The 26,344-nt window shown below is 32.5% G+C and overlaps 5 protein-coding genes across 12 annotated transcripts in view; 3 read left to right on the forward strand and 2 right to left on the reverse strand.

Annotated features, from left to right (window-relative positions):
- Nucleotides 1-1,506: 1,506 nt before the first annotated feature.
- Nucleotides 1,507-9,950, reverse strand: LOC123720160 (RING finger protein 10). The gene is made up of 11 exons (XM_045676678.1): nucleotides 9,560-9,950; nucleotides 9,204-9,381; nucleotides 8,792-8,992; nucleotides 8,264-8,354; nucleotides 7,534-7,752; nucleotides 7,063-7,221; nucleotides 6,270-6,720; nucleotides 5,365-5,501; nucleotides 3,674-3,788; nucleotides 3,175-3,416; nucleotides 1,507-2,314 (listed from the first exon to the last, which is right to left on the reverse strand). Exons 1-11 carry the CDS (start codon nucleotides 9,651-9,653, stop codon nucleotides 2,105-2,107), a joined length of 2,097 nt encoding a protein of 698 aa, XP_045532634.1. The 5' UTR covers nucleotides 9,654-9,950; the 3' UTR covers nucleotides 1,507-2,104.
- A 410-nt stretch (nucleotides 9,951-10,360) lies between these two features.
- LOC123720167 (zinc finger CW-type PWWP domain protein 1-like) lies at nucleotides 10,361-13,800 on the forward strand. 3 transcript variants are annotated; one of them, XM_045676685.1, is made up of 6 exons: nucleotides 10,361-10,503; nucleotides 10,587-10,682; nucleotides 11,616-11,653; nucleotides 11,973-12,157; nucleotides 12,808-12,998; nucleotides 13,313-13,799. In XM_045676685.1, the coding sequence occupies exons 2-6, from the start codon at nucleotides 10,620-10,622 to the stop codon at nucleotides 13,613-13,615; spliced, it is 780 nt and encodes a 259-aa protein (XP_045532641.1). In that variant the 5' UTR covers nucleotides 10,361-10,503; nucleotides 10,587-10,619; the 3' UTR covers nucleotides 13,616-13,799. The 3 variants fall into 3 exon arrangements, with proteins under 3 accessions (XP_045532641.1, XP_045532642.1, XP_045532644.1); XM_045676686.1 differs by lacking the exons at nucleotides 10,361-10,503; nucleotides 10,587-10,682 and adding an exon at nucleotides 10,864-11,009 and having other exon boundaries at nucleotides 13,313-13,800; XM_045676688.1 differs by lacking the exons at nucleotides 10,361-10,503; nucleotides 10,587-10,682 and adding an exon at nucleotides 10,864-10,986 and having other exon boundaries at nucleotides 13,313-13,800.
- Nucleotides 13,801-14,722: 922 nt separating this feature from the next.
- LOC123719999 (elongation factor Tu, mitochondrial) lies at nucleotides 14,723-18,805 on the forward strand. The gene is made up of 8 exons (XM_045676381.1): nucleotides 14,723-14,926; nucleotides 15,291-15,491; nucleotides 15,632-15,798; nucleotides 16,098-16,341; nucleotides 16,918-17,109; nucleotides 17,484-17,729; nucleotides 17,946-18,066; nucleotides 18,547-18,805. The coding sequence occupies exons 1-8, from the start codon at nucleotides 14,887-14,889 to the stop codon at nucleotides 18,728-18,730; spliced, it is 1,395 nt and encodes a 464-aa protein (XP_045532337.1). The 5' UTR covers nucleotides 14,723-14,886; the 3' UTR covers nucleotides 18,731-18,805.
- A 541-nt stretch (nucleotides 18,806-19,346) lies between these two features.
- LOC123720000 (GTP-binding nuclear protein Ran) lies at nucleotides 19,347-20,988 on the reverse strand. 2 transcript variants are annotated; one of them, XM_045676382.1, is made up of 3 exons: nucleotides 20,868-20,988; nucleotides 20,057-20,507; nucleotides 19,347-19,882 (listed from the first exon to the last, which is right to left on the reverse strand). In XM_045676382.1, the coding sequence occupies exons 2-3, from the start codon at nucleotides 20,480-20,482 to the stop codon at nucleotides 19,667-19,669; spliced, it is 642 nt and encodes a 213-aa protein (XP_045532338.1). In that variant the 5' UTR covers nucleotides 20,483-20,507; nucleotides 20,868-20,988; the 3' UTR covers nucleotides 19,347-19,666. The 2 variants fall into 2 exon arrangements, with proteins under 2 accessions (XP_045532338.1, XP_045532339.1); XM_045676383.1 differs by lacking the exon at nucleotides 20,868-20,988 and adding an exon at nucleotides 20,685-20,706.
- A 1,469-nt stretch (nucleotides 20,989-22,457) lies between these two features.
- Nucleotides 22,458-26,344, forward strand: part of LOC123717259 (syntaxin-1A) — a 57,230-nt gene continuing 53,343 nt past the window's right edge. For 3 of the 5 annotated variants that reach the window (XM_045673160.1, XM_045673168.1, XM_045673192.1), the window contains exon 1: nucleotides 22,459-22,684. In XM_045673160.1, coding sequence (XP_045529116.1) covers nucleotides 22,652-22,684 — 33 coding nt within the window. In that variant the 5' untranslated portion in view covers nucleotides 22,459-22,651. Of the gene's footprint in view, nucleotides 22,685-26,344 lie in introns of all 5 variants that reach the window. The other 2 variants (XM_045673183.1, XM_045673176.1) reach the window with 1 other exon arrangement.

Raw genomic sequence — 26,344 nt, forward strand, 5'->3', positions numbered from 1 at the left:
TCATCGTTGGCAAACATGATGCAAGGTTAAATTTAGTATTTTGTAAATAAAAACAAATATCACTTTTTTAAAGTAGTTTTTATTTATACGATTCTACGATGACAAAATGTGTTTAAATATATATTATATGTCTTTCACACCATGATAAATACATTTTTAAGATTACATCGTGAAATCGTTCCACATTAACGGATAGTTTAACGATCAATTTTATCTTGTTAATTCTTAGATGAAACAATATTTTTTCCCAAATTGGGAACACGAGAATTTAAACAACAAATGTAACTTATTATGAACTGTACACAAAAATTTGGACTCGCCAAGGATAGGAACAAAATCTTAAATATTTGAGCCATACGCTTTGTAATTTAAGCGCATGTCAAATTAAAAAATATATACATTCTCTATAAAATATAATATAACATTGTCCACATCGGCACCTGATACCATAAATGTTAAACGAATCTGAACACAGATACAAACTGAATGCAAAACTTAATGATTATGATAAACGTCAAACTCAGTTATTTTACAACTGGGTTAAAAACTTATGTTTCAAACATTTATCTTAGTTTAAAAAATTTAGCATATTGTGTTTGTCAATGCTACCAAACTGCGAGACATTGAATTTGTATTTATATATTTTTCCAGCTATGCTTACAGGGGCCGATCAAGTATTAAGCAGATTTACTAACATTTATTCCCCCTTCCACCTCCTCAAGTCAGCAAAGCTCTCAAAAACAATACTAACATATGCTACTGACATTAAATCGATATTTGTTGTGCAAAAGCGGGCCATAAGAGCGATCTGTAAGTTGTCCCCACAGGAGTCAGTCCGAAGGAATTACATATTTTGACTTTGGCAAGTCAATACATTTATGAGAATATATTGTACGTTTATGAGAATACATGTATGTGCGGAAAAATATAGATACCTTTAAAAATAATAGTAGCTTCCATAATTATAATACCCGTAATAAAGACAAAATTAGCGCACCAACCACAAGCCTGCATAAAACGAGTAATTCTTTCCAAGTTAATTGTATAAGTTTTTTCAACAAAATCCCTAGTGAGATACAAGTGCTGTCAATAAATAAATTTAAATCGTACATTTAAGTAAAACTGCTAGCTAAGGCCTATTATAATATAAATGAATATTTAAACGATCCTAGTGCTAAGATATAAATTGCTCCAGTATAAATAGGTAACGCGACTGAATCTCGCAAAAAAAACTGGGAACAAACCGTGATCCATGTGGTATCAAATTATTTCAGTATAATTAGTATTATTATTTTCTTATGTAGCCAAGTTCACATTTCTCGGATCGTTATGCTCGCTTAAATGTCATTGCCTGTGGCGTCCATGCGTCGGGTTGTCTATCTCCCTAAAATATGGCGAGGGGGCCAATGGCTGGCCATGCGTCATACTCGTGAACGGGTGCTACTTGTGGTGACTGGTCGTACTTGAATTCGTGTATGCTGTGATGGTAGTTATTTCGACTATGTATTTGCGTGTTGTTCCCACGAGAATGTAAGTGTGTGCTCCTATTTCACCATGCCTCCTGATGATAGAGGATCTTTGACAATCTGAGACAAATCTTTGTTTTAAATTTATTTTATTATTATTTAGTACTTAAGATGTTATGTGTAACACGGTGTAATCCTTGCACGTTTAACGTTGTGTAAAATAAAAAACTTGGCGATTAAAAAGAAGTGGCTGAGAGTTTATTGCCAGTTCTTCTCTGCCGTTGTACAAGGGCGTACATTTGAAACCTGGCAGTTAATGTAAAATTAGAAGCATTTAATGTATATTTCTTATTTCGACGTTCATAAGTGTACATTGTGTTACCTATATGAATAAATGATTTTTGACTTTTTTAATTTGTAGGAATGCTCAAAAATGCATTTCATTTTCAAGCATAGACAATGTGTAAAAAAGTATTACTATTGACGTAATCACCAGATAAGAAAATCAAAGACTATGTAATACTTGAACGGCCCCACAGATACTTTCATAATAACCGTAAGGTTATACAAATATCAAAGAATTTAAATAGTATACTATAGTATTATCTAATGGAATCTGGTAGCACAAATATTTAAGTTTATGGAAACCGGTTCATACCGGTTGCAAATAACAATTTTGGTTTGGATTTTTTCTTTTTGGACGGGGCGTTTGAAGGACTCGCTTGTAGAGCAGCTTCTATTGCGTCGCTCAGTACTAGAGAACGTGGGGCGTGGCTTTCCTCATTTACTTCAATGGGAGGAGGTACGTTATTCTTCCGAACCCGCCATGTTCCGCTCGTGCCTGCCATCTGAAATGTAAAAGGTTTATATTTATGATTTTTTAATTAAAAAAAATAGTGTAATCTGTACCAGCACCCAAAACACCAGCTCACTTGTTTTTGTTGTGAATAAGAAAATGTTTTCATCTGCGTCTTCGGACCCATGGTTATAAAAATAAATGTGATGTTTTGTAAAAAAATACTTCAAATACGAGGAAAACAAGCAAACAGACTGAGGTAGGAGAATCTGTTAGTGTAGTGTGCGATTCGTCGTATCTCAAATCTTGCTCTCATCTCAAAGCAAAATATCGCTCGCTTGGCTGCTCTTGTTACGTTAAAACAATCGTATTTTAGGGCACTTGTATATCGAGGTACCACTGTTGGAATGTGAAAACTAATTTTATTCAAGTGCTTGTACAGCCAGACAGACATTTATTACTAACGAAACACACACACTGAAACACAAAAAATAATAATAATAATAAAAAGGCAAATAACAAAAAAATCTGAAAAGATGAAAAATGTACATTTTAAGTGTATTACATACACACTGTGTGTACACGTGTGTGTGCTGTGGTAGTTACTGGCTCAGCATTATGCTGTGGAGCAGACGTGTTCCACAGTGCTGGTCTTTCTGCCAGGGATCACAACAGTTAGTTTCAGTTTTAATAATAATTGTAAAAATCGAGGTATCGCTGAAGTACAGTGATAAAGCAATTTTTGTTACCTCTTGATATTTTTCTTGAGGATTATCATCAGTCATATCTGCCTTAGGAACACAAAGATTTAATTGCTGGATCTAATACCCTTAGTTTGATTTAAGATTGGACTAGGACTACTTTAGATTAAAGTGAAATCATTTTGTACCGACGTCAAAAAAGCCTTTTTACCTTTGCAAAGGACGGTCCAGCAGAACCACTGGTAGACGGTATGGGTTGTTCGACCGAAGGGCCAGGCTCAAACAAATTATGTTCTGGTGGGCTTCCCAAGGGGGAAATAGGTGGCGGAAACAGCACATCAGAATTGAAATCAGGTTTAGGTGGACCCTCCATAGCGCGATGGTAAGCACGTTCACGACGTCTTTCTTCGCGTTCCTGGCGAGCGCGGTTGCGGGCACGGCGCTCTATTTCCACTGAAATTAACCAGAAATAGTAATATAATATGTAAATGTAAATTGCTCATCAGCCTTCATTTAAATATGAATATAATGTTTATTTATTTTTATTTATGAATAGCATATATTTCAAATATATATTTGAAGTTCATATTTATATTTAACTTTATATACTAACAATTTTCTGCTTTTTAATTTACAGGCGTGAAGACTGTACATTTCTTAACAACTGAAAATATGAAAATAAAAAATCAGGTCACAGAGTAAATAATTACCAGCGAAGTTTTCAAGTGCCTCTGGAGTGACGTAGGGTGGCTTTAAGTCTAGTTCGACGACATCAAAGGAGCAGTGAAGCGGCAAGTGGGTTGTGTATGGCATGTGTCTACGTGTCTGAAATAAAACAATTATTTATGTACAATGTATAATATACATGCCAAAAGGGTTTATATTAGGCCTAATTGAGTTTTATAGGCACACTTACTATCTTCTTCTATTTAAGTAAAAGCTACTTTTTATTTCAATATTAAATTAAAAAAGAAATATACAGTAGTGGTCAACTAATTAGGGACATGCAAGATAGTGAAGAACAATAGTTTCCTCCTAAGTTACCCTGAACTTTCCTCACAGGTCTCACTCCACGTCCAGAAAATGAACCCCACATTTTAATGTTTCCACCGCCATGTTTCACCTGCTTTTTTGTGAATCTTGGATTCATTTCCGCTTTTACTGGACGCCGTACGTATTGCCTTCCATCTGAAGAAATCAAATTAACCTTGGTCTCGTCAGAGAATAATACATTTTGCCATTGGGCGTAGGTCCAATGTCCATATTTACGTGCAAACGCCAAACGAGCATTTCTATGTTCTTTCTTCAACAACGGTACTTTGCGAGCCACTCTTCCGAACAACCCTGCTTCTACCAGACGTCGCCAAACGGTCCTCGCTGAGACACCAGCTCTTTCGTCTGTCCCAAACACTTCGTGTTTAATTAAAATAGAGCCTAGAAACGGATCTTTCTTAGCTAACCTGGTTATCATTCTATCTTCTTGCGGAGTTGTTTTTCTCGATCTTTTTGTTCTGGGCACATTTAAATCTGTGTTATTGCGTCTGACATGTTGCACCATTGTATACCATAGTTTTTGAACAACTTAAATGTTCTGCTATCCTTCGGTATGGCCAACCATGCTCGACAACAAACTTCATGATAATTTTTCGTAGTGTTGGATCGCAACTTTTATTTTTACCCATTTTTCTTTAAAATATTTTTCAAAACTTAAAATAAATATCGGGATTGCCGCCAAAACTACCACGAACCAATAAGAGAAGAAGTAAAAAAGTATTGAGATTCAAATTTTGAAAATAGAACGCAATATCTCAGTGTCCCTAATTAAATGGCCATCCAGCATTATTTGAACAAATCGCACTACGATAATCTATCAGCTATACTGTAATGAGGTTTAATGTTAAAGAAGTTGTTATTGTTTGTATAATCGGCCACATAAATGACTAATTATATTTACATGTAAGAGATATGGAATATGGTTTAGACTCGTTGGAAAATAAAAAATAAATTCACAATTCGCTTTAACCAAAGAGTGTCCCTAATTAGTTGACCACAACTGTATATGTTGCAGTAAAGTAGTTAAATAAGAGAGTTAATTGAATATCTAGACAGTTAATTAAAAATCGATATTCAATCAAGTTACCATACCATACCAAGTTTTTCTATCCACCTAGTCCTGGTGGATAGAAAAACTGTGCACAGTTTGTGTTTCCACTACATCAACTTCCTTTACATTAAGAACACTTATACAATAAATAAATAAATAAAAATAATATATTCACAATAAACGGTCACTATGTTAGCACTTGTACACACTACATTTTGTACATGCTTTTTTTACAAGTATTTAAAGGTCTACCAAAAAAGATTATGCTATTAATTATTACATAAAATGTGACATTACCTGTTCACCTAACGAGACCGTATCTCGATGCAGCACTCGTGACCGTATAAGGGGCGGAGCTGCCACAAGGGCGCCCCAGGAAGCAACCAGCAGCCGCACGTTCAAACTGTTTAGAAACACTTGTTGACCATCCTCAGCTGAAAATTTATAAAAAAATGTTATTCTTTACAGGACGAAAGTCTTACTTTATATTTCAACTAGCTGCCCCCGCGAACTTCGTTTCTCCTGAATGTGGTTTTAGTAAGCCTTAATACCGTGACACGAAAGAATAATTTCACTGTAATTTGATTTACACTTCGGTCTAAGTAACACGTGGTTGGCTATGCTAACACCAAAAATTAAAAAAAGTAGAAATAATTGAATATTCACGGTATTTTGTTTACTACAAAATAAATTTAATTTATACTTAAGCCTAAATAACACGTGGTAATCATGATATTGAATTGTAGCTTATATAACACGTTTGTCGGTTTACCATAGCAGTGCCATCTATTGATTACTTACTCAATCCAGTCGAAAAGTATTGACATCTGTTAGAATCTTTTGGAGTTTACAGATAATTGTGACTATAATCAAAGATCTAAGCTATCCTATCTCTTAAGTTGGACCAGACTGCTCACGGTGTGCCAATTTAATTTAAAATCGGTTAAGTAGTTTAGGAGTCCATTGCGGACAAACATCGTGACAGGAGATTTATATAAATTAAGATGAATGATGTAACAATAATTGTATTTGTAATGGCATATATTGGAATCCTATTTAATTATAATAATAAATCAGCATATATGGGTCTTGAGTTTACACCTCATAAACTAACACACAGTTAGTAATATCCTTACTAACTGTGTGTTAGTTTGTATAATTTTCATGTTAATATTATTACATAGATAGAAAAAACTTTATACCTTGATAAAAATAGAAGTATCTTGATTGATTCTCCCTGTCAACTTCAGTTATATTAATCGGATCTATATCTGTGGGACTGTCCCTAACATCCAAGTCTTCCAAAGGATTATCATTGAGATCAAACCCAAATTTGGGATCAGGTTCCGGTGGCATATCAGGTATTTCATCATTTATGTCTAATTCTGACAAGTCATCTAAGCAAGCGGCACCCTCATCTTCATCAAAATCAAACCAATCATATTTTTTCTCAGCTAAATCATGTTTCTCGATAACAAGTTTATCGTCTACCTCCTCAACAATTTTGGGTTTTACATGTTGCCTTTTTAGCTTTTCTTTTTTAATTTTAAGCATATTTAATGCTTGTTCTAAGTAGACAAGTTCTGTTGTATCTATTTCTGCTTGAATTTGAGCTGAAATCTCTTCCTTATCTCTCTCTATTATGTCAAGAATCTGGAAATATTTAATTATTAAAAAATAAAATTAAAGCACTTTCTTTAGTTATTTGTTGGGCTTTTTAAGTATTGGTTTTAATTCTGGTTCAATAGGATATAAACACACTATAAGTTTGCTAGTTAAAATAATAATGGTTATATTTCTATATAACTACCATTATTATTATTGTACAGCCTAAGAATGTTATTTTTTTATATATTTTAATCATAGAGCTGCACTGGTTTCTTACGAACATGATGAATTTTTATACAAGTAAATGCAAAATACAGCAAACACCTTAAAATTATAATAGTGTTAAGGACACGAATTGAATTTATAACTCTTATATGTATTGCATACCTGTTGTTGAGTAGCCGAAAATATTCTTGCATAAGGTGAGGTCAGCTGTTCCTCCAACGGCAAGACAGACGCGTCATTGATCTCTGTTATAACACCACGAGGTGGCGCTGCTTCAACTATTGTGGATCCACGTAAGCGGCGGACGAGACGCATTGTCACCTGTTTAAGAAATTAATACTTGCTATTACAGAAATCCTCTAATTCTTTAAAGAAGAGAAAATATATTACTGTGTACGCTACATCGATTTATTCCTGTCAGCCAATAAGCGACGCGTGTGATGAGTGAGAGCTACTTAGATTTAGAATTGATAATACAATAATTAATCTGTTGGAATTTTACTTTTTTACTGAAAAATAACTCAGAAACATCTCTTTCCAGACTTCTCTCATGTACAAGTGTAATGAGAATAATAGTTAAGTTATAAATATAATATAATAAAATATAATAAATAAGTCCAATGTCCAACATACCTCTTCTGTTGTATCCCACTTAACCAATCTGGTTGGTTTCATATTGGCCACATTGAGAGTCACAATACAGACAGGGCAGGGCGGTGGCTGCTTCTCATGAGTAGAGGTGTAATGCAAAATGCAAGCCCAGCAGTATACATGGCCACAGATACCTACACGACCAGCTACTGGATGACCCAAGCATATGGGGCATTGCCATTCACCAACCATCCTTACCACCTATAACAGTAAGGTAACACATTGGGTGAAATAAATAATCATCATCATTTTATAATTCCGTTTTGCCAGTTGAGAATAAAAAGTAGATTTTATTGGTATTGTTATTATATTATAATTAAAAGCTTTAACAAGAATGCATTTTTTGTTATAATTCTGGCCTTTCTCTAGAATTTTTTTAACTTTTGGCTCGCCATTAAAAAAGCTTGCCCACCACTGATCTGGTGGTGATGGTTTTCTTGATAAAACGTATTTTAATGTAAATTTAAGCACTTGATGAGAATCCCAAATTATTACTAAAACCTGTAAAAATATCAAACAACTTTTCTAAATTCACTAAAAATGTCAAATCAAATCAATGCTTTGCTCACAAGTGTCCACAGTAACAAACTGAGCAAGGCCAAATTAACACTGTGCACTATAACAATTTTCCTTTCTATATTTAGTTTTATGTTGTTCATGTTCAGTGCATATGTTTCTTTGTCTAGCGTTATATAGTTTGCAAAATACTTACAATTTCCTCGATTTGTTCCCATTTAATTGGAAGGTCGGGGTTTAACAGATTTTCTTTATAATCTCCATCTTGTTTGACAACAAATTGACAACTATAATAATATTATGGAAATTATTTATAGTTAAATAACTGTAGTATTTTTTTAACAGCAATGTCAGTCTAATAGACTTAAGTAATTTTAGTGTGCGACTGTCATCACCGCAGTCATTAATTCAATCCCAGGCTGCTTTAGACCCATAAGTCGATAGCATGTGACTGGCACAGAACACTGATCCTAATACTATTAGTAAACAGGTTCCTGATAACTGATGGATCTGGGCCTTAAGGTAGTAGCACCTATGACCTCTCTTCTCTTATTTAGATGTGAGATCATAGAATATAATTAGAAAAAAGTTTTATTAATAAAAACGAATACACTTGCTGATAGTTACTAACTTTTGTATAATACTGATTCCTTTGAAAGTTCTGATTATTTACCAAACAAATATAATTTTCATTGATGGTACTTGATATAAAGTAATTACTCACTAGGTCCTTAAGTACAAGTCATGTTCAAAATGATGGTGAACGCGGTTTTGGGGCCTGCCAACCTGCCTTCGAGGTGGAGGCCCTCTCCGCTCATTACTTCCTCGAGGGTAGTACATAAAGTTCAGCAAATGGTTCAAATTTTGCTTTTTGCTTCCTGGCATCAACAAAGAACCTATTTCAGGTTCTTCATCATTTTCTAGCCTGTAATATAGAAATATGGCAAATCAAAGATGACTCAATTTACACATAACATAAATAAAATAAACCGGCAATAATAATTTTACTACATGGGGATTTAATTGTGGATTGTACAACACTTAAGTAGTTAATTAATTTCATGTTCAATATAAAGTTTTAAAATGTTAAATATTTGATAAAAATGATCTCATAAATAAAAATAAAATCATTTTACCTGGTGTTCTCCGCTCCACCCACAGTAAAATTATTGGCACCAAGAGAACGGGGCTTTTTGTCAGCCTGGCCTCTTCCTCTCTGTACTGGTAAATTTTTACGGTAGTTTTCATTTTTTGGTACAGTACCCGATGATTCACGTTTTTTGTTATTCCTTGGCCAAGGTTTATATGTCGATTCTAGAAATTTATCGTAAAAAATAAAATTATTTATATTTTGAAGGGAGAAATAGTATTCATAAATAAATTCTAAATGATTTAATATGGTTTATTAATTGAGTAAGAACAAATTATTACAGGTTAGTAATTAACCAGACAATAAAATTGTGACATCACGAGATGACCTTTACTTATTTACCTGTACTTTTTTTACAGTCGACGGCAGTTGCCCTCGACTGTGGTATAGTAGATCGATTTATAGACTTTTTGTCCATTCTGGTTTCCTCCAACATCCACAATAGAAAAGCGGGAAGCTCCGCGAGCAGACACAGTAATTACATTCAAAGCCGACATTTTAAAAGGCCATGTTTATAGCTTTACACAATGAGAAAATAACAAACTCTGAACTAAAAATATAAGCTTTTGCTAAATTTACACAGAAGGACTGCGACACACTAATAAGGGAGTACTGGCTACTCCCTTTCGTCGGTATAACGACGAAAACGTGAAAAACCACAACTACTCAACTCGCCACAAATATGGCGACCAGCTTAGCAGCCGGCAGCCAGGCAGATAATACACTGCGCACTTCCTTTTAACGAAACCTAAATTGAGAAAAAATAAAAAAATATACCTTTGAGTTATCTTTATTTAAGAGTTAAACTTATTTTAAATTTAAAAAAAGACTACATAAATATGGTTAAAACCAGAATTAAAAGAAATAAAGCTTTGCTTTGACTTTTTCTTTGATCTTGTCTATGTTTATAATTTGAAAAGTCATAGAAAAGAAAATATTTTAAGAAACGATTTAAAATAAATTAAATTAATAATTATATAAGTACATACTGAGTATTATTTTTGTCAATAAATGTTAATAATGAAATAATATTGTAAGCAAAAAAAATAATTTAAATTTAAGTCCAACTAACTATATTTGCAAAATTTAATTAAATTGGTCTCAAAGCCAAACCACAGACAAATAGACTACGCGCCTTTTCTTTTATTTTGTTACAAAAGTTGGAGGGAAAATAACATCTTATGACGAGAAAGAAAGTTCGTAGATAATACATACCCTAGAAATTGTGCTAACAATTTATAGACTCCTAAGAATATAAAAACATCAGAAAACCTTAAGAATCTTCTGTGAGCATACACAATATCAGTAAATTATGGATTCCTTAACTAAATAAATGAATTTTATGTGAAATAAATTATCTTCCTTACAGTATTTCGGCAGTGAAACGTCTGAAGGTCCAGCAATGGATAAAGTAGATTTACCAACGGGCACACCCTCCGAGCCGGAAAATGCATCACAACCAGAGGTAAGTGCACTATTTTCAACTATAATACAAAGCAAGTAATAAAAACGCGGATACATGGTAAATTATTATATTAACATCAATGAACTACAATGATTATTAGTATACATACCGTATTTTTGGTTGTGGTTGTGTATATAAGATGGCAGATTTTTTATAATTAACGCTTATAAGGTCTATAATTGAACGTATATGAAGGTAGAATATAAGTACCGACAATATCATTGTTTGTTGAAAGAGCCGTGCTAAAATACACTTGGATTTAGAATAAATTATAATTTGAATTTATAGAGGGTTCTGAAAAACGGTGAGATAATTCATGAAAATCAAGTAGGTATAACACGACAGTGTTTTTATTTAAATTATATATAAATGTTCCGTGAAAGAATCGTAAATACAATAATGATTTAAAACTCGTTAAGACAGAGTACAAAATCGTTTTGTGTTAGACATTATGATAATCATTTATTGCCATGAACTACTTACATAAAAAAACATGTGTCCCAGACTCCTGATGTGGTAACAACTGTTAGGATATTTCAGGAGGTTGTGACTCTCCCATTACATCTAATGTGAAGCAATTTAAACCTTTAATTACAATGTATTAAAATAAATATATATATTATAGAGACACTACTTATGCGAGTGGAGCATCAATAAGAAAGGTATCATTAAAGAAAAAAAATACCGTATAATTATAAATAGAATGGCTGACTCACTATAACTTTGATATCTGGTAAAGAATTCGGTTTTAAAAACAAACGTAATTTTTTTTAACATATCCTTATCCAAATAATTACGTCGGTAAATGGTCCAAGAGTAATCGCGATTATGATGTATGGGTCTAAAATTCACAACAGGAGTGGTCACGTTGTACAATTTTCAAAAATCCTCAAAAATTACTTTAGGAAATCTGTTTATATTTTTTCTTTCCAGGTTATATCATCATCCATACGCTCAATGGCTTCTCAAAGGTGTGTCTTATTTATCTACTATACATCACATCTTTTTTTCCTTAGCCTATACAATAATTATGCCTAATAAGTAATATTATGTTGACTTAAGTTTCTACAATACAAGTGAATAGCTAAAACAGTCTTGATCTATAATGTTTTGACACTATGTTCGTGTGTCCGAGATACCGCACTTGCACTTATAATAACTACACTAGGTTTATTAACTCAAAAGGCTTAGTTCTCTTTACGCGTCTCAACAACATCTATCATCATATAAATTTCTCTCGCTATAAAACAATCATATCCATGAAATTAAAAATATAGAAATTTCCTTTAGCCAAGAGCTTCTCAGTCAGCCTCCAGACGAATTGACCCAATTTGAGAGATTGTTATGGTTCCAAGAACGCCGAATTGAATCTAGCCTTTGGGTACAATGTGACTCCTGTAACAAATGGAGACATATCCCTAATGTATATGAGCGACAACAATTGCCGGACAACTGGTTTTGTAAATTACACCCAGGTTAGTGTTTAAATCTCTTTACTCGTGTAAACGTAATTAAAGTAAGTTATTATATAAGAACACAACATAGAAATTTTAATAAATAATTTTCAATTCATTAATTACGCTTCTTTAGATCTGAAACATCCCTGGAATCCCCCTCCTCTCCCTTTTCAAACAACCCTCATCTAGAAGCAAGAGTTTTACGCCTTCGTCGTTGATATTTCCATGTGCTGCACTGCACGACTTATTTCTTGTTTCTTATAAAAACAGCAATGAAGTGGAACTCACAGGGGACATATACATCATATCAAAAAATCTTGCATGTTTTTAATTTTTATTTTCATCATAAATATTAATAAGTTAATAGGTTCATACATTATTAATATTTAATCAATTATAAAAATCATAAGATCCTATTAAACTGCGAATTTTATATAGATTCTGGATTTTACACCGTAGGGGAAAAACGAGATTTCTGATTCGAATTCTGTGCATTCATTTTTTTTTGGACTAAAACTATAAATTACGTCATTATATAGACACAGAACAGGTAATATAAAAAGATAGATAAATTTCCATATCAAAAATTGGTTAGGGATTTTAAACGACTGAGAATCGTTTCCTTTAAGGTAGATTAATACTTAAAACTAGATATAATTCAAATACAGATATAATTAGTTGCTCAGTACCAGAAGAAGAAATTCCCTTACAAGTAGAAGCTGATCTTTTACATAGTGAATATTCGGTTGGATCAATAGTGATTGCTCGCTTTGGGGATTGGCCTTGGTGGCCCGCTATGGTTGATGACGATCCTGATACGGAGCAGTTCTATTGGATTGATGGGCTCAGTGATATACCGGTAAGGCCAACAAATTGACTCCAGTGGGACCTGGGACATGGGTGCTATCAAATCGTGTTATATTCAAAATTGTTTAATTTGTGTATTTATACGTATCAGTAGCTATGACGACAAAAACTTTTAAAATAAATGTACAGAGAATATTAATTTGCCACAAACCAAAATAGGACCATTTGAAGCTTTCTTAAAGTATAGTAATCAGAAACGCAAATAATTTTTGGTTGTGAATTCATTTTACGCCTACCCACTTCTTGCATGTAATCTGTGTATACTTCATGCTTCAGGCTTTTTAGTCCATAACTATTATATTACAGAGTCACTACAACGTAACATTTTTTGACGATAATGCTACGAGAGCTTGGATTTCTACAAAATGTATCTTACCATTCGCCCCAAACAAGGCTAAAGTGCGAAATTGTAAAGAAAAACTTCTCAAAAGCCGATTAGAGCGTGCTTTACGGCAAGCCGAAGAGTGTGAAGCTTTAGATTTTCCGATGCGTCTAAAGAAATTTTCTTTTATAAGTCGCTACAACGGACCCATTAACGAACCGAAGAATTTTACTGAAGAAGAAATAAAAAAATACAACGCAAAATTAAAACAAAAACTTAATAATTAATATTAATTGAGTTTACTGAATATTAGATCTATCCTTGTGCTAATACCTACAGCCTAATACTACTTCTATGTTTTTTTTTTGGTAAAATAAATACGACCATCGCATATCAGTATCCCATTTTAACTTGATATAATTTTATGGAATATTTTTAAAAAGTAATTGCATGTATAATATACTTCATTGGTAAGATAACTATTCGCTAATTTTAGTGAAATACAATGATTTAGTCACTTGGCTATGTCATTGATTGTTGTATTTTATGATTTAACTTTTGGATTACTATTTTTAATAAATTTAACTTAGTAATAACTTAATTACGCGTTTTATTGGCTTTTTAATTGTAGCCATAGCCAAGTATGTATATAATATTGGCGCTACAACCTTTTTTAGGTCTGGGCCTCAGATTCTGTATCTGTTTCATGATCATTTGTTAATCAAATAGGCAAGTAGGTGATCAGCCTTCTGTGCCTGACGCACGCCGTCGACTTTTTGGGTCTAAGACTAGCAGGTTTCCTCACGATGTTTTCCTTCACCGCTCGAGCTAATGTTGAATGCGCACATAGAAAGAAAATCCATTGGTGCACAGCCGGGCATCGAACCTACGACCTCAGAGTTAAAAGTCGTACGTTGAAGCCACTAGGCCAACACTGCTTAAGTATGTATACCGAGGCATATAATGTTAGTAAAGGTAAATAATCGGCACGTAAGATATGTCGTTGAGGCAAGCTTGAGTTTCAAAACGCCAATTTCATATGTAAGGACCTAATATTAAACTCTTCCACCTTAGCCACTGGGGCCTTCGGACTGGCCATTTCATTGTTAGACTGGTCGATGATACTCCATCTAGTTCCGAGAAAGAGCAGCACCTTCCGTCCTCCACAGTCTGTACTCAGACACCGTGTTAGCAAACAACAAATTAATCAGTGAATAAGACATGCCCAAAATTAACGCTATGCTTATATTATATTATAAACCATAATAATGCATAGCTGCATTATATTTTATGCAAATAACATAATAAACTGTCGTACCGTGTGTTATTCACATAAAAGGTCTAAAAATCTATATTTATAGTCTTCATTATTCGTAGTATGTCATTATTTTTTATCTGTGAATAGATTAGAGAATAAGGATTTTTAGGTTGGAGTTCTAAATTTCATACTTTATTGATTTCAGAAAATATTAAATAAATAAGGGTTTTATTTCTCGACATATTAGTAGTAAAACCAAAGAACTTATACTTTTTATTCAATACAGTGGTATTGACAACCATGGCGACAATATCATTCGCTAAAAGTTTGGTTAACCCAGGTGAGCCTACAGGAGATTTTTCCAAGTTTAGATAACTCGATTTTTGTCCATTTTTATAGTTATTTAAAAAAAACTAACAAAATGGATAAAAATCGCACAAAATAACAATCGGTACAAATTAGTATTTTGAAAGTAGTTCAATATTCACATTCGCCCTTTGCGACATATTATGTAAATGTTTTCATTCTCTACGTTAAAAGGAATAGTCTCAGTTTTTTTAGAATTCTTTTTGTAAGTAAGAGACAATACCTACTAGGTCGTGATGAATGCATTGAGTTTAAGATACGATTTAACATTGCAGTTTTACCAGTATCCTTTCTGACAAGTAATATGAACTTGCCTCTTAAATCTTATTTATTTTTAGCACTGAAAGTATTTCTGAAGCAAACCCCATGTCCAAATGTACGTGTCAGTGGAACACCCGCTCTTACACCTCTAAGTATTATACTTCGTAGAAATTATGCAGAAAAACAAGTGTTCGAAAGAACAAAGCCACACTGCAATGTTGGTACTATTGGCCATGTAGATCATGGAAAAACCACATTAACTGCTGCTATTACAAGAGGTATTCCATAGATCATTTACTAAAATATTATTTTTTTATTATTGGTTAAATAATATGCTAATATTAATTAAGTTAGTTACGTAGTTAGCCTTGAATATAGTGTTGATAATTGTAATGCAATTCTCATTTTGATTACATAGTTTTGGCCGACCGCAACCTAGCACAAAGTAAAGGCTACACAGACATTGATAATGCCCCAGAAGAAAAGGCCCGTGGTATCACTATCAATGTTGCTCATGTTGAGTATCAAACAGAACAGAGGCATTATGGCCACACTGACTGCCCTGGACATGCTGATTATATCAAGGTAAACCAAATTAATTTTAGTTGTTGGCTTCATTACTATCCTGTCTGTAATGAAAAAAATATGTATTCAGCATGTTTATTAACTGTTCATTACATTATCTGCATTAGAAATTTAGAAAAGTAAAGCAGCATACACGGGTATCTCTGACCACATTCACCTTTGCAAGACAAAGAATACTTTTTTATTTGGTCCTATTGCTTTTTTGAGATTGTAATGTCTAATAATTAATTTCAAATTCTATCTATAGGACATTCAAGACTGGTGTATTTTAACAATATAAATTCCTTATGAAATTCCAGAATATGATTACTGGGACAGCTCAAATGGATGGTGCAATTCTTGTAGTTGCAGCAACAGATGGTGTTATGCCACAGACAAGGGAACATTTATTGCTGGCTAAGCAAATTGGTATTCAACATGTAGTAGTATTTATTAATAAAGTAGATGCTGCTGATTCTGAGATGGTAGAACTAGTGGAGATGGAAATTAGAGAGTTAATGTCTGAGATGGGATATGATGGTGACAAAATACCTGTTGTCAAAGGTAAGACAAAGTTTGTATAACTACAATCCTATTCAATATGATAGACAGTGTAGTTATGAGATTATAAGAGTTGATCACAAATGGATTACCTGGAAATGCTTTTACCTGGTAGTTAAAACTATCAGTCATCATAGTAAATAACTGGTTTATTTTGGAAATATCATCTTATACTTGATAACAACATTATTTCAAAAATATATGTTTGCTTTACTTTAATAAAGTTTAAATTTCTAAATTACATATTATTATAAATATACAACATTATCAAAATAAATCATCATTCATCAACTGGCATGAGGGACTATGTAGGACACAAAAATCTCTTCAATTAATTAAGCTCACATTAGTTTCAGTATAAATATGAACATAGCAAATTCAATTTGCCATAAAACCTCATATTAAAAACGTAACAATTAGCTAAAATTAATTAAACAAAACTTACAAAGTTATATACTTTGCATACACATTACAGCTAGTGTAGAGACAATATGGTTAAAAATAATTTATTGGCTAAGTCTTGTCATAGGTTCAAGATCATGTATAGATATTGTATACATACATAAATTGTATTTACAGGATCAGCTTTATGTGCACTAGATGGTAAAAGTCCAGAAATAGGTGCTGATGCCATCACTCAGCTTTTGGACGAAGTGGATGCATTTATTCCAACTCCAATTAGAGACCTGGACAAACCTTTCCTCTTGCCCGTTGAGTCTGTGCACTCAATACCGGGACGTGGGACAGTTGTTACAGGACGTTTGCACCGAGGTATATATTATTAGAATTCGATGCATAATTAGACACTCTTGTTCTTGTACATCCTTTACCAATGTTGACTTTTATCTAATGGCTAAACAGGGTTGTAAGAGGTATATCAGTTGGTAATATTTATTTAAATTAAGACACAATATCTTGCTTGCATATGATTAAAAATGTATTACCAATATATTTTATTAATGATATTTTTTTAGTTATAAAATTGAAGGAGATCAAAAACTAACTAAATTAGTCCAATTACACTTTTAACTACTATACTCATTTGCCACTTACAGTGTGATAAGAAACTAATTATTAAACATGATGGAGATATTATTAATCAATTCCATTAAATGTAATACTATACAAATATTTTATATTTTCAGGTGTATTAAAGAAAGGTACAGAATGCGAAATTGTTGGTCATGGTAAAGTGATGAAAACCACAGTCACCGGAGTTGAGATGTTCCATAAAACGCTAGAAGAAGCACAGGCTGGTGACCAATTGGGTGCCTTGGTTAGATCCATTAAGCGAGAACAGATCAAACGTGGAATGGTAATGGCTAAGCCGGGAACTGTTAAGGCCCATGACAATATTGAAGCTGCTGTTTATATCCTCAGCAAGGAAGAAGGTTCGTTTTGTCATATTAATAAGGTTCTGTGAAACAACTGTCATATTCACTTTAGCGTCCACGAATGGATTTTTATCAAATCTTATGATGTATTTTTTATGTGTAATATGCAGTTTAAACATGAGCATTTAATATTACTATTATCATTAATCTCTTTCAATTTAAAAAAAAACAAGTATTGGTTCAAATCATATATTTTTACGTAATTTATTTAAGGTGGTCGTGCAAAACCGTTCACATCATTCATTCAACTGCAAATGTTCTCAATGACTTGGGATTGTGCTACTCAGGTCACCATTCCCGATAAGGAGATGGTCATGCCTGGAGAAGATTCTTCGTAAGTATTCAATAATTCCACCGAAAATTATACTCAGTACTTTAGCTATTAGTTCACAGAGATAGTTTATGACTATACTTTTGAAATTTTTAGTAATATTTTTATTTAAAACCCGAAATTGTGTGAATTTAGTATGATTATGCTACAAAAGCCTATGCCTAAAAATGGGTACCACACGGCAATTTACAGAATATAATATAACATGGCTAAAATATTTATATAACATAATACAATAAACATAAGAACCATATTTAAAAAATGATTTTTGTAGTATTTGTACATATAAATAATTCACATATTTAATTATATGTGTTAAATAAACATAAACCATTTTATATATGTACAATATACATGTACAATCTTAAATTTTGTGGAGCTCAAATCATAAATGTATTTTTTTGTAAAAATACAAATAATAGTGTGTTATAAATATATAGTGTATAATATACATACATAGTTCTAAAAGATTCATTTTTTCAGATTACAACTAAGACTACTAAAACCCATGGTTTGCGAAACTGGACAAAGATTTACATTGAGACTTGGTGACATTACTCTGGGAACTGGTGTCATCACCAAGATTAACAAAGACCTCACAGAAGAAGATAGACTCAAGCTCCTAGAGGGAAAGAAGGCCAGGGATAAGGCTGCCGCAAAGAAGTGAACAGTTTCATAGTATTAAGAATAGGATTGTAGTTTATTGTATTATGCATTTAAAATAAAGGTGTAACAGACCCTTTCTTAGTATTTATTATTGTACTTATCTAAACATGTTTTTACCACTACTGGTTGTTGAAAACACTGGCTATTTATTTATCACATTCAGGGATGAAATGTTTCCAAGTATGCAATCTTGACTTTTTGTACACTATGTTGGTGTAGGTCCCTTAATAACTAGCAGTGACGTACAACAGACCACACTGTAGCGCCACAGCAACGTTGGTATTGCAATTGGTGCATATTTTTGTTTAGGAATAAAGTGAATTAATCGAATTCATCTTTCAATTGACCAAAAACGTATTAGGTTTTTGTATTATAGGATTTTTTAAACCTTGCTTTCACTATAAAGTTAGTTTTTAATTTGAATATGAATAAAAGGGAAGCACCATCTAGTATGTTTAGTATATGGTACACAATACTCAAACTATTAGTTTTAGTGTGATGCAAGATGACTCATGCCAAATGCCTGACCATACATGACTCAATAATTATTTAGTAGGTACTTACAATGAAATAGGTTAGGTTAATAGTAGAATTTTTTTGTTAAACAAAATACATAATATTTTTACAACTTTATTGAAAAAGTATCACCACAATTTATTTTTAAAATGTTGTTTAATAGTAACAAAAAATGGAATAGTTTATGTTAACAAAATGTTATGATACAAACCTCTAGTTGTTACATTTATTGGCGGCGCTTGGATTTGACACTCATCACATGCAACATTTCCTAAATTGTATTCATTTAATACTAAAAATAATACAAAGAATGAATTTCAACAGATCAGGACATAGCTTAATGATTAACGCATAAGCAATTCAATGTTATGATGAAAATATTGTTGCTTATAGCTTCACTGGATTTTAACTGAGTTTTTATTTACAAGTCTTCATCTTCCTCCGGGAGAGCAGTATCTTGAGCCTCTTTGAGATCTTTTTCAATTTGGTTTTGCCATTGTGGGTCCATAGTAACTTCTGGTGGGACAAGTGCAGGCATAGCAACAAATTCAAGGTTTCCGTCACCAATCAACTTTCTTGCTAGCCATAAGAAGGGCTTTTCAAAGTTGTAATTTGATTTAGCAGAGATGTCGTAGTACTAGAACAGAAAATTTAATCATTAAATTACACAGTGAGTAAAGCTTTTAAACTTAATTTTAATTAGAAAATATCTTATCTACTAGACTAACTTGTATGTATTAATTAACCATGGTATCATACATGTAATTATATATTTACAAAACAATATCAATTATTGCAACATATGTATTACCTGTAAGTTCTTTTTCCTGTGGAATACAATAGTCTTAGCTTTAACTTTCCTGTCCTTTATGTCTACTTTGTTACCACACAGTACAATAGGGATACCTTCACACACTCTGACTAAATCTCTGTGCCAATTCGGTACATTTTTATATGTGACACGGGAGGTTACATCGAACATAATGATAGCACATTGACCCTGTATGTAATAGCCATCTCGAAGACCACCAAATTTCTCTTGCCCAGCTGTATCCCACACATTAAATCTGATAGGTCCTCGGTTAGTATGAAAAACAAGGGGATGAACTTCAACACCGAGTGTGGCGACATATCGTTTCTCGAACTCTCCAGTCAAGTGTCGCTTCACAAAGGTAGTTTTTCCAGTGCCTCCATCTCCGACCAATACACATTTAAAAGTGGGCATATCATCCGTCATTTTTAAATATTTACTTGGTACTCTCCTGAAAATATACACAAATAATTAACATTACTAAAATAGAAAGCATGACAACATCTGAAAAGATTATGCGTATGACTTTTTTTGTTTACGTTACGAAACAGTATTTTTAGTAGTTTTACTAATCAAAAACACTATGATATTAGGATTTAAATTGTTCTTAAAACAAATGAGAACTGACAAGAAGTAATTTCAAGTTTTTGATCAAATGGCGCTCAATTATCCTCATAGGAATTTAGCTTGATAGTACCGAACACTAGTGAGAATTACACTATAATTACATAACTCATCACATAAATATAATTATAACTAGAAAGAATTAAGTATATAGAACTTAATCACGATATTTGAAAGCACTATTTACCAAGATTAACTAAGAAATTCGAGATTAAACTCCGTGGTCTTAAAAGTCGTTACGGCTCACAATGGCGTCACTTGACTAAACGGAAGAAAACTCTGACATCGGCTACTGAACGACAGTCCCGATGACAGCTCTAGTCAACTGAGATACCATAATTGTTTTAAAAAAAAATTATATTTCTTGCTACGACATCATCTTTTACAATTTAGTTTCTTACAAAAAAAAATTAAAGTATTATAATTTTATTAATATTTTCTTACCATTTCATGATATATTATAAAATATGTCATTTAAAAGAAGTTAATATGATCGTCTTCTACTCTTTTTTACTCATATCCGCAATACTGACGTCATAAGTCACAACCTTTGGCGCCATCTACAATTGGGTGCTGCTAGACACATAAAAATTACCTTGTTTTAGGCTGAATTTATCAAAATGTTATATTAAGCCAATCAAGACACAACAGTGTTTTTTCTTATAAATGCTATAAAAAAGCAATTTGCCCAATTTGATGAGGTTTAATAGAAAAATAAATGATATATATGTATATATTTTCACCATCGGAAATTTATCATTTTCGATTATTCTTGCAAGTATACAAGTATAATAATAAAAGCTTATGAATTAAGTAATATACATTTTAAAATGAAATATGTATTATTCTATAAATGTTTATATTTATAGTCATGTGCTGGCTAGCCTACATCCCAGCCATTTCTGTAGTTAGGCTTCTTCTTTTATGTATATATCTCTATATTATTAATGTATTAAAATTTATCCTGGGAGCCGCAAATCGTATGGTGCCTCCAGTATCTTACCACGTTTTAGTAATATTCTTCCCTTTCTTGCACTAAAACCTTAATGGTATAATCTCTCCTGCCATTACTACTTTATAAGCTTTATCCAAAGCGTTAGAGCTCACTTCCCGTCCTGTACTGTACAAGCATTACCTATCCATATCGTATACCTAACTTATATACTAACTGATTTGAAATTATGGTGATCATGTGCACTTTTTCTTTTTTATTCGACCTTCTTTAATTATTATCGTGTTCACTGTTTACATGTTTTATTTCCTATGTTATGTTCCATTAGTTTCTTCTAAATAACTATATGTCTTATGTATATTTGCACATTAAATTCTCACAGTGGTTGCCTCAAAGAAATCGCTCGAAAGAGATAAGGCTGCCAGTCAATTGTATTATATTTCTGTGCATGCTACGAAGTATTAATAAATAAGAGAAATATATTAATAATATACATTAAATAAAAAAATGCAAATAATAATTAATAGAAACGTCTTAATATTTTTTTAATGGAAGGATTGTTTTACACCTATCACCTCCCATAATTTGCCGCATATTCGCGGAATCCAACCTTAAAAAAAATCAGATCGAAACCGTGATAAGTAACCTTAGTTATATTATTGCAAAACAGTTTTTTTTTATAACATATTATCATTTTTTAATTAAGCGTGTTTAAGATGAAAATCTCACGCCACCAGTTTAATTTTTAAACGTTAAAAATTGGCTAGTTTTGTCAAGAGAAAAGTCAATCTACTTGGCAAAACATAAATGGAAACTGGCAACACCACAAGTTATTTCGTGAAAATTTTCTTCAGTTTACTGACGGATAGAAGTTTCGTTCGTTCGTTGTATCGATTTTTTGAGTGAAGTGAACTAGTGTTCGTGTCCTTTAGTTTAGTGACGTTCGTTAAGAAAATATCTGTGAATGGGATTGTGTAATAAGATAAAACCTTTATTTGGTGTGTGATTTTCTGTAGAGGATGACGAAGGACAGGTTTGCGGCGCTACAAGCGGTAAGCGGTGTTTTACTTTGGCAAGTCCTAGATAACCAATCGTTTTTGGGTGACCTCGAAATCATAAAGAAGTAGCATTAAAACTATGCGTCTTTTACTGCAGATTAACTGTTAGGAAAGACTCTTCACTATAAGGAAGATACTTATCTAATAGGATTCTTATCGCCCCACCCGTAAATGCTTTGAATGACCCTATACAGTCTGTGGTTACCTAAAACAGTTGTTGCATTTCGTGGGTTTTACCAATAACGCCTACATCGATTTATTCTTGTACAGACCTTAAAATCTTTGCTCTCATCAGGAAATATTTGAATGTAACCTTGTTGGTGATATAATTCACACCTAGTTTTTAGGTGGCGCACATCCACTTTGACTAAACTAAATTTTGTGAAAGCAATTATCACCATTTGTTTATCTGTGAGTTGACAACATTTCATTTAATAACAGGATTTTAATTTGCATTTAAACTATAAGGAAAAAGAGATTCTTTGAGCATGATAATTTTCTAATATATTATAAGAATTTTTCCTTGTAATGCAATTATAAAACTATGTAATGATTTTGATATTGTACATTTAAAAACATTATTATTTCTTTGAATTATTGTGATAAGGTGCATTTTTTTATAGTTATGATTACTCAGATTAGTAAGGGTTGTGATTTTTAACATCACCTAGAATTGAAGAACCTTGTACACTGAATGTAAAAATGTATACTTAAATAAGCCAGCAATTTTTATTGCTACACAAATTATACTTGCTACACCTGGCGATGGAACCAAGTTCTTTGAATAACTTTACTGATAGCCATAAATTAACAAATATCTTGCATAATAAAATATAGTTGATTTGATACTTCTGTTTTGTTTATTAAGTTTTTAATATTAACATGACACATTATGTTGGTATAAGTTCTTTTAATTATATAAACTAAGTTCCTTTGACTTAAAGCATTTCTGGATTCTTTAATTACCATCTTATTACAATACCATGATGATTTAAAGAAAATTGAAACAGGTCTATGTGTAAAACTGAATAAATAATAATTTTAATCAATGCTATAATTTGAGCATAATACAAATTAATTTATTCATATTGGTAACTATATATAATTGAATGTCAATATAAAAATTGGAATGTCAAAATTTTAATTTACTTCCCATTCGCAAATCAAGTCTAGAGCAGGTGAGAGAAGCTGGCAAGGAACTCTATGCCACCCATTTAATTAAAAACAACAAAAAATACAAGTAAAAAGTTAAGATTATTGTACTGTCATTATCTGAAAAATTTAGGGTATTGTTATGAAAAACCAAACTTGTTATTGTATAAATACAATGTTGTTTTATAAATTATAAATAGAAAAGTATTGATTATATATGAGGTATTTTGAGTTATTTTTTTGTAGCCATCATTAATCTATAACATTTTTTTCTTATTAACTTATTAAATATATTGTAATAAATCTACAGTATATGTTGCAAACTCTTTTATCTAAAATGTATGACAATTTAGGTGTACACAAACATTAATTAAAAATGCCAATAAATAATTTGAATGATACAAGATAAAATAAAAATACCAGAAAGTTTTGTTAAGCAGAAAAAAAATCCAGCAAACAGATTAGGTTCAAGATAGGCACTTAACAATGTTTTATTTAAAACCGATCAGCCCACTTCCGAATATATTCAGGTCCGGATAAATACTGTTTACTGTAGGCTCAGCACCAGGATCACATTCCAGAAAGAGAAACTGAATTTTAGAATTTTCTCAACCATCATCTCATCTATGAAAGAGGTGTTAATGCCTTATATCAAATGTCAAAGTCAAAATCTTTTATTCATATAGGTAACACAATGTACACTTATGAACGTCAAAAAAGAGATACACAATAAATGCTTCTAATTTTACATTTGCTGCCAGTTTTAAAATACAGCCAGGTCTTCTACAAGGGCATAGAACGGCAGAGAAGAACTGGCAATAAACTCTGTGCCACTCTTTAATCGCCAAGTTTTTTGTTTCACACAATGTTTGTAAGGAGCTGCAACCATTACACGATGTTCGACATGACTTCCCAAGTAGTTAATAATTAATCCTCTATATAATAAGTCCTCTATCAGCAGGGGCATGGTAAAATAGGAGAACGCACTTACGTTCCCGTGGTAACAACACTTAACACACAAATAACTAACATCGCCGCATACACTAATTCAAGTACGACCAGTCACCACAAGTAGCACCCGTTCACGAGTATGACGAATGGCCAGCCATCGGCCTCCTCGCCATATTTTAGAGAGAGACATCCTGACGCATGGACGCCGCCACATTATCTTGCGTAAAAGCCTTAGTAGGGGTTAGCGACACTCAGATAGGAGTAATTGGCTATCCAAGCTTGTAAAATGCTGCCAGCGTTTTAACATAAAGGAAATTTAGTACTTGACCTCTTTACAATTTTTATCTCGGAACTCGCGATCTGCGAACACAATAAAACAAAATAAATTGGAACGATTTCGAAGCGTGCAGTCTGTATTTTAAAACATAGTAAATATAATATGTTATATTTGATATGGTACAAATGCTTTAAGTGAGATGTTCAAGTATATGTACATTTAATCGGAAAGAATACAGCCCCGTCGTTCTGGTCCATTCGCTTTCGTTAGATTTAATTTCGTTAAGCCTGAAATATGTTGTTTCATTTTTTTTTTAAACGCTTAAATGGTTAGTTTTATATCAAAATAACAGTATCTGCTACGAAGCGTTGAAATATTTTGTAGATTGAATTGCTTACGGTATGATTCCGAAAAGAGACGTCACAAATGTATTGGATTTTGTTGACATACGGTAATCATAGTTCGCATTAAGTTTCGTTTCCTCACCTTCGAATCTCGCTATCAGTCCGTGAAAGAATTTACGACTTAGAAAATAACTAAGCTTAAGTTAAGCTTAAGCTTAACTAAATTCTGATAAAACAAACTTCTACTACTTTTTAATAGTTTTTTTAGTTTATTCAAAAGTTTGTATTAAGTACTTACAAAAATATTTAAGGAGACCCGGCGGAGGTTTTCTTTCTTGTTGTTCACAAAGAAAACTACTTTACGCCACATAATTTATAAATATTAAACAAATAGAACATGACATATATTTAATTATATGTAGTTAAGTTAACTGTGTGACAAACCTTAAAAAGGTTCGTGTTAAAGATTAAACCCGAAATATCAAATCGACATTTTCCTCAGAGTTTGTAACTTATAGTGATTAGTATCGTGTGGTTTGATAAGGGCTATCGGCTGTGCCAGCATCCGGCGCTCGACCTTCGTCAGGTTGACTCATAAACATCCGTCATCCTCGCGTCACTCCGAACAGGGCCTTGAACGGGGAAATTAAAAAATACAGTTGTAATTGATTCCGATCGCTCATAATGTACATGTTTGCGTTTGACGTTTATTTCAGATAATTTTTAAGCGAAGTCTTCTCGCCATTTGGCACAGCGCAAGGTGCGCGAAACTACATATAATATATAATAACTTAAATATAAATAAAAACAAAGTTAACTGAAACAAATATAGATAAACCATGAGTCACGATAAATTCTAAGTTATGTAATTTTCTTATTAAATTTAATGAATGTAAAGTTATGTTAAATAATTCTGTTTTATCCGATATT

The sequence above is a fragment of the Pieris brassicae genome, chromosome 2 (genome assembly GCF_905147105.1).
Source record: "Pieris brassicae chromosome 2, ilPieBrab1.1, whole genome shotgun sequence".
Classification (NCBI taxonomy): domain Eukaryota; kingdom Metazoa; phylum Arthropoda; class Insecta; order Lepidoptera; family Pieridae; genus Pieris; species Pieris brassicae.